This window comes from Lampetra fluviatilis, chromosome 63 (genome assembly GCF_964198595.1).
Source record: "Lampetra fluviatilis chromosome 63, kcLamFluv1.1, whole genome shotgun sequence".
Taxonomy (NCBI): domain Eukaryota; kingdom Metazoa; phylum Chordata; class Hyperoartia; order Petromyzontiformes; family Petromyzontidae; genus Lampetra; species Lampetra fluviatilis.
This window is the reverse complement of record NC_136337.1, coordinates 3,771,244-3,783,364: the sequence shown is the minus strand read 5'-3', so window position 1 is coordinate 3,783,364 and position 12,121 is coordinate 3,771,244. Positions and strand designations below refer to the sequence as shown.

The following is a 12,121-nucleotide window of genomic DNA, read 5'->3' as shown; positions in this document are numbered from 1 at the left end:
TATTTACACACCGCACCAGCTACTCATTTGAGGCCGAGTCGACCTAGGGGAGGCCTATGACCGGTTGAGATAATCGTCACTGGTGTTGGCCATGAGCGGGAATCGAACTTGGGTCGCCGGGTTCGTAGCGCAGCGCGCTCACCACTACACTACCGCTCCCCACAAGTAATACACACATGTACACACACACACGTGTGCAAGAATCCCCCGTATAGCCTTTCAAACAACTGGGGGCCAATTGCTGTTAGCGAGCATCTATTAAGGGGTCAGCTCACCCCCGCAATAGGGGGTTGTGTGACCAGCAACCACTCCCAACCACTCCCAACCACGGCCGTCTACCCCAGCACCGATGTTCACAGACCGCAAGTCAAGGCCGAACAGATATCGCTTGCTCCTGTTAGCCGTGCCTGGTCGTTGTTTTTGTAGCACAGTGGGTTAATAGCGATGCCTGCACATCCCGTTTACACAAACACACCGATATATAACACATTCCTGCGGAGGGAGCTGGTAGGAACGTTGGGTTGCTCGGTCAATGGCCAGGGTCAACGGCGGCGTGGTGTATTCCGCAAATATGGCCGACTGTGAGGGCGGGCACAAGCCGACGTGAGTAGGTTAAACGTTGAGTTTTATAAGGGCACCACGGGGTGACCAGCCCCACCCCACCCAGCCCCACCCCACCCAGCCCCACCCAGCCCCACCCCTCCCAGCCCCACCCCTCCTAGCCCCTCCCTCCACACCCAGCCCCACCCTCCCCACCCAGCCCCTCCCTCCCCACCCAGCCCCACCCTCCCCACCCAGTACTTGAAAATTACTCAACTGGGATCACACACACAGCACCAGCATCGCCCCCCCACCCCCACCACCACCTCCTGGCAAATATTTGGCAAAACCCTCCTGAAAGAGAGTCTTGAGGCTCAGCGAGGCTTTCCTGGGTAAACAAACATCCGAGTAATAGCGATGAATAAATAACTTAAGTCCTGTTGCCAGGAGCTGCGGGTTTTCGAGGCGAATCGGCAAGATGCGTTGAGGATTGGGTCGTCCATTACACGCTAGACGCTACCGAAATACAAACGGCTCGTCTTGTAGACATGGCGTATCTCGGGCCTGTGTCCCGGGCTGTCCGACACGAGTGAATGGTGAATACTTGCACGTGACAATCGAGTGCGCCGTCATATGCACAGCAGACACATCGCGATACGACTCTTCGCTCTCCTCAAGCCCCTGACCACGTACAAGCGCAGTGGCTCTTCGGAGCGCATCCCAAGATCCGTCGATCGTCCCCACGACCGGTACTGGCCCTGGCTGAGCGGCGATTCTTCGTGACCACTCCCCTCGATCATCACGGTGGCTAGGAGATGTTAACTACCTCGCCTGGTGTGCAGGAAGTTGTGGGTTCGATCCCGACCCTGACGCCTGCTGCTGTATATTTGGAGTTTGCGTGTCTCTCTCATCATCACCATCACGGTGGTGAGATGTTAACTACCTCGCCTGGTGTACAGGAAGTTGTGGGTTCGATCCCGATCCTGACGCCTGCTGCTGTATATTTGGAGTTTGCGTGTCTCTCCCTCCCCGTGGACGTGTGGATTTCTTCTCTGGGCTATCCGGTTTTCCCCTCCACATTAAGAATCATTTGCCTGCTGCTATAGGTTTTCACATGATAAGCCACTTCGTTGTGCTATCATTTGTGGCCAGGCCGCTTCTAAAATAAGAACTTAACAGCTCAGTGGACCTTACCTGGTAAAATAAATAAGAGCTTAGTTTATAGTTTATCAGGAGTCCGTTGAAGGTGCCGCACCTGTTTTTAACGTATTTATTTCTCGTGATTTGCTTTCGTTTCCTATACCTTGCACTCGTTTTTGTATATTGTTTATTGTTGCAAAAACTCTGACCCGCCCCCTACTGGAACATCGGTGAAAACGAGCTTCTTAGCCCATCGGATTCCTCCAGGATAAATAAAAGAATCCGATTCAACGAACCACGGAGGCTGCGTTCCCTCACCTCCCGAGTTTCACGACCACGCGATGGACTCGTTACGTTGCCGTCACGGATTGTCGGTGCTATATCGTGACGTCAAAATGTGAGCGGCGTCCCAGCGAAGCGACCTGCGACGTCGCTCGGGTGCTGGAACGGTTTCACGACGCCGCTTGACGAGACTCGACGGCAATATCCCCCCTTCATCTTCTTGGTTCTTTCGGTAAAATCACGTAGAATGGAAATAATGAAATAATAATAAAAATTAAATAATTATCACGACGTTTCGACCACAACGCAAGCAGCCGTCCTCAGGTGGAGAACAGGTCTGTCGAGAAGACAGCGCCTGAATCCCCTCCCCCCGTCAGCGGCGGGCAGTGGGCAGCAGATTACACCGTCGTCACGCACGGCGCTTCTGTGCTTCTGCGCCGATGCTTTCGCCAGCCTGAACGGATTGATGTGGTGCGGTGGAGGTATGGAGGGGGGGTGGGACGTCCTCGGGTAGTGGTCGATTGACACAAGCGGCCACGCGTGCGCGCCTGTGAACGACGCATTGAAACCCCCATTGGAACCTCATTTGCCAGTAAAAATATGATAATTGTTTTTTTTACCCTTCTCTCTGGCAACAAAACTGACACCTTTTTTTTACAAGGAGTCATGTTTACATAGACCACAATACCTGCAGTCATAATGCAAACAAAACACACAACTCTGATAATGCATGCACTGTCCTTGAAGTTGATTGGTCCACACCCGAGACAGCTTTCCTTTGAAACTCGCGGGCGGGGCGACGCGTCCACCAGGGTCGCGTTGCCGTCTGGCCCTTTCCGTCTTCAAACGCAACATCATCAGTTGGGGTCGAAGGGCAGGTACGGGAGTCGCACCTGCGGCTGCCTCCCCTTCCTCCTCGTGCTGCTCCCATTGGTGGCAAGCGACGCGGGCTCCAACCGCTCCGTGAACATCCTGTAAGCCGGCGGAGCGTTGCCTTGCGCCTGAAAGCCAGTCGCAATCATCGCCATCGCTACCGCTTCCTCCACCTCCTCTTCATCATCATCAACATCGTTCTCTTCCTCCTCCAACTCTTGTTCCTCCTCGCCTGCCCCGAGCCTTTCTGCCCACGCTCCTGTGGGGGACGCCTCCGCCCCGACGCCGTCGGTACCGCCCTCGGCCCAAACTCCGACCGGACCGTGTCGAGGAGCGGGTCCCGACTCCGTGGGGAAGCCCGGCCGTGCTCCTCCTCCCAGCTGGAGCCGAGCCGAGCCTCCCGCGGCCGATCCTCCCGGCCACGTCGCCACGGCCGCCACAGCCGCTGGCGTCGCGACGACGTCCGTGGGACGTCTGCTGGCGTGCGTGCGCGCGTGCTGGGGGAGCAACGGCACCAACGTCGTCATCATCGTCGTCGTCGTTATCAACATCTTCTTGGTTCTTTCGGTAAAGACACGTAGAATGGAAATAATAAAAATAAAACATAAAATATATATATTTTTATTTCCATTCTACGTGACTTTACCGAAAGAACCAAGAAGATGAATCCCTGCAGTCACGAAAGCTTTAAATCGAAAGTTATCAACATCGTCAACATCTCTATCGGTGGCAGCAGAATCGTCGTCGTCATTATCCTCCACATCATCATCAACAGCAGCTTCAATACCATCGACATCAACAAGAACAGCATCGTAGCTATCATGACGATCACCAACAGAAGCACTATTGCCATCATCCTCAACAGGAGTATAAATGCCGTCAGCATCATCACCAAATTGTCTAAGTGCATCGGTGTACTTATACAATTTGAACTTAAATACTTATTTCTATTTCGCGTATTTATTTTTAGTGATTTGCTTTCCTTCCCTACACTTTGCACTCCTGTCGTGTTTTAATATTATTAATTCTTGTAACTTTCTCACCCCATGCCCCGACTGGGCATCTGTGAAAAAAAAAAAAAACTTCACATCTCATCGGATTTCTCCCCAATGAAGATTCTTCCGACAGATTCCGACCGTTACCACCGTCCTCACCCTCCCCGCCCCTCCACCCCACGCACGCAGCAGCACCTGCAGCAGGTGCTTGCGCTGCTTGAACCGCTTCCCGCAGGCGGCGCACACGTGCGGCTTGTCGTCGGCGTGCGTGCGCCGGTGCGCCGCCAAGTTGCCCGACTGCGCGAAGCGCTTGCCGCAGTCGCCGCAGCCGAAGGGCCGTTCGCCGCTGTGCGTGCGCCGGTGGTTCAGCAGGTTGGTCTGCTGCGAGAACTCCTTTCCGCACTCGACGCACACGTACGGCCGCTCGCCCGAGTGCGACAGCCGGTGCGCCGCCAAGTTGCTCGACTGCGTGAACGCCTTCCCGCACTCGGCGCACGGGTAGCGCCGCTCGCCAGAGTGCACCTTGCGGTGATGCGACAGGTTGGAGGAGCGCAGGAAGCGGCGGCCGCACACCTGGCCGGGTAGGGTCCCGGACGACGGCGGAGGAGGCAGAGTTGGTGGGTGTGGGGGGGGGAGGAGGCCGTGCACGGACGAGGGAGGGAAAGGAGAGGTGATGTGCGGGGCGAGGAGATAAGAGGGGAGGAAGCTTGCATCGTTTTTGTCTAACCTACCTACTTGCTTGCTTGCTTTCTCGCTTGCTCACTTCATCCACTGACTCTCTCTCACCAGCCCACATACCCACCAACTCACCCACTTTTCTATTCACTCGCTCACCTACGCACCCAGCCACCAACCAACCTGACCCAGAAACCCGCCCATATATACACACCCTCCCCACCTATTTATCCACTTGCTCACCCATTCACCGATCTATCCACTCAGGGACTCGCTCAACTACGTATCCACTCAGCGACTCACCGATCTATCCACTCAGGGACTCGCTCAGCTACGTATCCACTCAGCGACTCACCGATCTATCCACTCAGGGACTCGCTCAGCTACGTATCCACTCGGCGACTCGCTCGCCTGTCCACCTATCCACTCACGCGACCGACGCGCAACGCTCACCTCGCAGGCAAACGGCCTCTCGCACGTGTGCGTCGTCTGGTGCGCCAGGAGGCCGTCGCGCGTCGCGAACCTCCGCTCGCACTCGCGGCACGGGTAGAGTTTGTCGCGGGCGTGCGACGCGGCGTGAGCCCCCAGCTCCTCGGCGCCTCGGAACGCTCGCCCGCACGCCCCGCAGACGTGCCCGCCGCCCCGCGCCAGCCAGGCTGCGCGTCGCACAACCACAACCGCCGTTCGCCACTAAGCCGCGGTGACGTCACCGCGCCGCCTGTGCCAGGCTGGGTGCACTTTAAGGCCACGTAAAGTCTTCTTGGTTCTTTCGGTAAAGTCACGTAGAAGGGAATAAAATAATAAAAAGAAAACATAAAATAAGTATTTTATTATATTACATTATTTTATTTTTATTATTTTATTACTTCCCTTCTACGTGACTTTACCGAAAGAACCAAGAAGATGAATCCCTGCAGTCACGAAAGTTTTAAATCGAAAGCCACGTAAAGCGTCGAACGCCCTGCTGGCAGGAGGTCACGGGGCAGACCCGGCTGCCATGGGTTGACCGAGATGGCTGCCCGATGCACCAGCTGTGTGTGCGCGTCTTACGCACACACGCGCGCTCACACACCGGCGGCTGACGAGAGAACCTCACGAATTGTGCGTTCTCCTCGCTTGTTACGAATGGCTTGCCTCCACTGTGCTGAATTACAGGCGTGCAGAGCCACCATTCACGCATTAACCCGGCTCAGCTTCCGAGATCTGACTTCAGGCACATTTTAGTGATGGGGGGTATATGTCAGTGTAAATTCAGATGATCAGATTTTTATTGAGACTGCAGGAGAAATCCGATGAGCTATGAAGCTCTTTCCCACAGATATTCGGTGGGGGCACGGGGTGGGAAGGTTATAACAACGAACAATACAAAAAACACGATAGGAGAGAAAAGTCTAGGAAATCACTTTCAACAAAAATATAAACATTTGTTTATCTTACCAGGTAAGGCCCCGCTGAGCTATTAACTTACTTTTTTGAAGCGACCTGGACACAAATGATAGCTCAACAAAGTGACTTATCACGTGAAAATGTACAGCAGCAAAATAATCAAAATAATCTCAAGTTACAACAATACAAAAACGACGGCAGCAACAAAAGGAAAAAAGGTGAAACAAAAATATGCAACGCGACTGATATTGCTAAAAAAAAAGTACTTGACAATTACTCAATGGTAATAACACAGCAGCAAAACTTCGCTCCAGCTACTGCAAAAACGCCACAGGACCTTCCTTGAAGAAGAGATTCGAGACATGGCGAGGGCTTTCCTGGGTGAACAAGCGTCAGAGTAATAACGGTGAATAACAACTCGGCTCCTGCAGCCAGCAGCTGGGGTTTTCGAGGTGAATCGGGAGTTTTATTATTTTATTTACAAAGGCAGCTCATAGGATTCCTCTGGTATAAATAAATATTCTGATTCTGTGTTGCACGGTTCTACGCGGGAGGTACAAGACATCCGTTTCTGGAGCCGTGTCATCCTCTGAGGAGCACCTGCAACACTAGGGGCGCTCTGCAAGGCCAAGTGCTTAAATGACTTTTACACTAACTTTAACATTTTATCTACAAAATTACTCCTTGCCATATTTACAACACGTTACCCTATTTGTATTTTAGGATTGTATATTATGGTTAGTTTACATTTTATATTGTATACTTATTCAAAATTTTACATATTTTAGCCCCTGAGTATTAGTTAGACTTTGTAATTTTAGTATAGTTAGACTGTATAACACTTCTTCTTGGTTCTTTCAGTAAAGTCACGTAGAATGGAAATAATAAAGTAATAAAAATAAAACATAACAAAATAATACATTTTATTATTTTATTATTTCCATTCTACGTGACTTTACCGAAAGAACCAAGAAGATGAATCCCTGCAGTCACGAAAGCTTTAAATCGAAAACCCTTTCTGATTCTGATTCTCTGTGCGCACCTTGGGAGTCGCTTTCCGTCTTCAGGACGAGCTCGTCGACGGACGTCCACACGCCGACGCCGTCTTCTCCGGAGAAGCCTGGCCCCGCTGCGTCACCCGACATCGTAGCGCCACCTGCACCACTCTGAAGAAGAAGAAATAAAAATAAAAAAAGGATCAACGCGGACCTTAACGATGGGACACATTTCAAGGGACGGGCGCGCCGTTGTGCGTACGTGTACAGCGTAGCCCTCTTCTCGACACGCCGTGCAGGTCGTGGGCGGGGTGGGTGTTATTTGATTTGATATTTCACGCTTGGTCAGTGCGGATTTCTGAAAACATAGCTGTGGGAGCACAGAAGTACAGTCCGACAATAGATTTCGCTTCGCTCTCCTATGCTGCCCATGACGTCCTTCCCCCCCGCACCTCCGACTAGCGAGGTTGGCTACGTGCAGTGCGAAAGAAGTTCAACGTACATGCGACGTAGCTCATCCGCAGCTGAGAACACCCGATGAATGATAATAATTTTAAGTCATAACGATCCACGCTGCATTCGCTCACTCCCAGCTTCAAGTTCAAGTTAATTTATTAGGTATAGCCCTGTGAGCCATTCGGCTCTTGAATCGGGTGCAACCGCAACAAACAAAAAAAACAAAAACATGAACAAAAAAACATCTTAAAGTGAATATGTGACTGAGTGCAAATAGAAAATCCAAGAAAAGACAGCAAAATATTGCAGGCAACGACTCAGAGGCGCGACGACCCACAGACAAGCGGGAGGGCAGCAGCGAATGCAGTTAGAGGGCAGTTTAACACGTGGGCTTTCAACTTCGCACCTCCGATCAGCACAATCAGCAACGAGCGGTGTGAAAGAAGTTCAATGTACAGTCCATAGACACATGCTGCACGTTTCAGCTTGTTGATGTACGTCAATGCTGTTTTTATACAGTTAAAAATGTCTTCTTGGTTCTTTCGGTAAAGTCATGTAGAAGGGAAATAATAAAATAATAAAGATTTTACATAATAAAATAATTCTCACGACGTTTCGGCCACAACGCAAGCAGCCGTCTTCAGGTGAAGAACAGGTCTGTCGGAAAGACAGCGTCTGAAACGTCGTGAGAATTGTATTTTATTATGTTAAATTTTTATTATTTTATTATTTCCCTTCTATGTGACTTTATCGAAAGAACCAAGAAGATGAATCCCTGCAGTCACGAAAGCTTTAAATCGAAAGTTAAAAATGTGTTAAGTGAATTGTATTTCCTTATTATAAATCATTATCACAGACTGATAATCCACTGCAAGATGAATGATTCCCCCTCCACTCTGTCACCATCACTCACGGTCCAGTGCTGCTACCATCCATCTCACTCCTGACACGTGTACCGATCTAATCGCTCCATCTCCACGCGGCTCGTCCTCTTGGCTGCCGTCCTCCCCTTGGTCGTCATGATGAGAAACGCACTCCCTGCTGTGACACAGGGTTCAGAAACACGCTCGACCAACACAAACGATGCAACGGAAACTGAAGTGTAAAGAAGCGTGGAGTGAAGAACGCTTTGGAATCGCACCGAGAGACAGAAGAGAAACAACGTGGATTTGAGAACACGCGCAGATTGACATAATTCAGTGTTAAGAAAAAATGCACCTTGAGATTCTTTTGCACCGTACATAGCCAACTGTGCTAATCAAAGGTGCGGAGGTAAAGGACAAACTAAACACAAAAAGCAGTTCTAAAGAAATGGGTCTCTGTGAGTCTATGGATCTCTGTGAGTCTACGGGTCTCTGTGTGAGTCTACGGGTCTCTGTGTGAGTACGGGTCTCTGTGTGAGTCTACGGGTCTCTGTGTGAGTCTATGGGTCTCTGTGTGAGTCTATGGGTCTCTCTGTGAGTCTATGGGTCTCTGAATCTATGGGTTTCTGTGTGAGTCTTTGGGTCTCTGTGTGAGTCTATGGGTCTCTGTGAGTCTATGGGTCTCTGTGTGAGTCTATGCGTCTCTGTGTGAGTCTATGGGTCTCTGTGTGAGTCTATGGGTCTCTGTGTGAGTCTATGGTTATCTGTGTGAGTCTATGGGTCTCTATGCGAGTCTATGGGTCTCTGTGTGAGTCTATGCGTCTCTGTGTGAGTCTATGGTTATCTGTGTGAGTCTATGGGTCTCTCTGTGAGTCTATGGGTCTCTGAGAGTCTACGGATCTCTGTCTTGAGTCTACGCATGTATGTTGAACTTCATTCTCACCGTACGGAACCAACCGTGCTAATCGGAGGTGCACGGGGGGTGGGGAAGAAATTAGAAACTAAATTAGTGGTCCCTTGGTTTACGATGCCATCGATGAACGATATTTCGAGGTCAACTTCCGAACGTATTGGAGCAAATGAAGCCTTTAAGATGCATTTCCTCCCCATAGGGGGTGAGTCAGTTTAACACGTACGGCTATCGAGACCAATATTATCCATAACAGAAGGGGTGTTTTTACTAACTTTACTAATTGGCTGCGTCGGATAAGTGGCGGGTTTAACGACACGTTTATATATTTACGCGATCTAAACCCCCCCCCCCTAAAAAAAAATCGGTATTATGGATATTGGTCGCGAAAGCCTACGTGTTAAACCGACACATTTATATTTACGCGATCTAAACCCCAACACGCAAACCCCCTCCCCGCCCCCCTCTATTATACTGTAGATGTTATTTCCTGTATGCGATTAACTCACCACTGTGATGATGAGAGAGACCGAAAACTCAAAATATACAGCAGGAATCAGTCAGGATCGAAGTCAGGATCGAACCCACGACCTCCTGCACACCAGGCGAGGTAGTTAACATCTCCTAGCCACCGTGATGATGATGAGAGAGAGAGACACGCAAACTCCAAATATACAGCAGCAGGCGTCAGGGTCGGGATCGAACCCACGCTCTCTTGCATACCAAGTGGTTATACCATCGCCGATAATTCCGTAATAATTCCAAGTGACAAGTATATGTCCCTGCTCCAAATTATCACTTTTAAAGCACAGGCGCTCGCCTCCCGCTTACAGCCCAACCAGGCCCAGCGGTGGTGACGATTCCACATTCCTGCGGCGAGGACGAGTTTAACCACTAACCACCCACCACTCCCCACCCCTCATAAACATTGCACCGTTTGCAGCGAGGGGCATCGCAAACCACGTCGTGCGGGTTACACAGCCATACTTCACCACGCTGGGCGTGGGGGAGTGGAGAGGAGCGGGGGGGGGGGCATAGAATTGACGAGCGTAGTACAGTACAACTAGTGGATAATAACGGCCCAGACGGCGTCGGACGCACGCGAACGAATGCACAAACTCTCACGGAGAAAAGGCGACGCGTTGGCTCTTTTCGTTTCGTGGACGGGGCGAAGAAATGCGTTCGTTGCCGCGGTGTTTGTTTTTATAAATTCATAAAATAAATTAAAAATAAATTAAAAATAAAGAGACGCGGCCTCTCAGAACCCCAGGCTTCTCGCTAGGCCTCAGGCGACCCGGCATGCCCCGCGCGCGTTGCCCATGGCGACGGGTCACGACCGGCGATCACGGCGACACGGCGTTGTGAAAGTGGCCGTGAGTGCGCGCACAGAAAAGAGTGCGAGGAGAACGACGCGGACAAATGAACGGCGAGGGGAACGTTTCGCCTTGTCTCCGCCGGGAAAGGGTGAAGACGGCGAGGGACTATTTGTTGGTTACTCCTCTCGCGTCGTCTTCTCGCTTTTGTGATCGCCGCCAATGGGGGTGGTGACAAGGCGGCGTGACGCGGCGGGGCTTGGGATATCCCTCCGCGCGATCCTTTTTTTTGTTTTTCTATCAACACGAGGATTGACTTCGATGGCATTTTTGTTATTATTCTTGGTTCTTTCGGTAAAGTCACGTAGAAGGGAAATAATAAAATAATATAAATATAAAATTCATAATCAACGTTTTTGGATTAGTTCGCGTTATTTATAAATGTGTCGTGACCCTCCACCACCCGACACGGCCAATCAGCAAAAAAAGTGTCACGTCTGACAAAAAACAAATAGTTCACTGCTTTAGCCCACCGGTGTGTTGAAGCGTGAAACCACAACATTTACAGTTTTTTTTTTAATATAATAAAACACTGCTGGCGCACTTACGCCCTTTGGCGTCATCTGGTCCAACACCATGTGAGACTAGGCTCTAAGGAAAGCTGTCTCGGGTGTGGACCAATCAACTTGAAGGACAGTGCATACATTATCAGAGTTATGTTTTGTGTTTGCATTCCGACCGCAGGTATTGTGTTCAACGCAAACAAGACTCCTTGTAAAAAAAGGTGTCAGTTTTTTTTGCCAGATAAAATGGTAAAAAAACAATTATCACCCCGTTTTAAATAATTTTAATACATAGAACCCGCTCGCTCTCTCTGCGTCTAAAAGCGTAAGTCACGAACGCTGCCGTCTCTGGCACACCAAGACGACAAAGCGGAGGAGTTTTAAGACCAGGCAGGGAAATCCTTGGGGCGGATGAGTGGCGCAGTGGTTAACGCTCGTGTCTCGCACGGCAAGACGACAGAGCCCCAGTTCGATTCCCGACTCGGTCTATGGGGGGCAGCGTGAGTCTGTGGGCAGCGTGAGTCTATGGGGAGCGTGAGTCTATGGGCAGTGTTGAGTCTATGGGCAGTGTTGAGTCTATGGGCAGTGTGAGTCTTTGGGCAGTGTGAGTCTATGGGCAGTGTTGAGTCTATGGGTAGTGTTAGTCTATGGGCAGTGAGAGTCTATGGGCAGTGTCAGTCTATGGGCAGTGTTGAGTCTATGGGCAGTGTGAGTCTTTGGGCAGTGTGAGTCTCTGGGCAGTGTGAGTCTCTGGGCAGTGAGAGTCTCAGGGCAGTGTGAGTCTATGGGCAGTGTTGAGTCTATGGGCAGTGTTAGTCTATGGGCAGTGTTGAGTCTATGGGTAGTGTGAGTCTATGGGTAGTGTTGAGTCTATGGGCAGTGTTGAGTCTATGGGCAGTGTTAGTCTATGGGCAGTGTTGAGTCTATGGGCAGCGTGAGTCTATGGGCAGTGTTGAGTCTATGGGCAGTGTTAGTCTATGGGTAGTCTTGAGTCTATGGGCAGTGTTGAGTCTATGGGCAGTGTTAGTCTATGGGCAGTGTTGAGTCTATGGGCAGTGTTGAGTCTATGGGTAGTGTTGAGTCTATGGGCAGTGTGCGTCTATGGCCGTGTACGGGTACCCATTTGCGAC

General features: G+C 50.6%; 1 protein-coding gene across 2 annotated transcripts; it reads right to left on the bottom strand.

Moving 5' to 3' along the window:
* Positions 1-824: 824 nt before the first annotated feature.
* On the bottom strand, positions 825-10,452 carry LOC144951583 (uncharacterized). 2 transcript variants are annotated; one of them, XM_078881857.1, is made up of 6 exons: positions 10,241-10,452; positions 8,256-8,383; positions 6,934-7,057; positions 4,959-5,161; positions 4,026-4,403; positions 825-3,332 (listed from the first exon to the last, which is right to left on the bottom strand). In XM_078881857.1, the coding sequence occupies exons 3-6, from the start codon at positions 7,034-7,036 to the stop codon at positions 2,820-2,822; spliced, it is 1,197 nt and encodes a 398-aa protein (XP_078737983.1). In that variant the 5' UTR covers positions 7,037-7,057; positions 8,256-8,383; positions 10,241-10,452; the 3' UTR covers positions 825-2,819. The 2 variants fall into 2 exon arrangements, with proteins under 2 accessions (XP_078737983.1, XP_078737982.1); XM_078881856.1 differs by having other exon boundaries at positions 8,256-8,380.
* Positions 10,453-12,121: the final 1,669 nt, after the last annotated feature.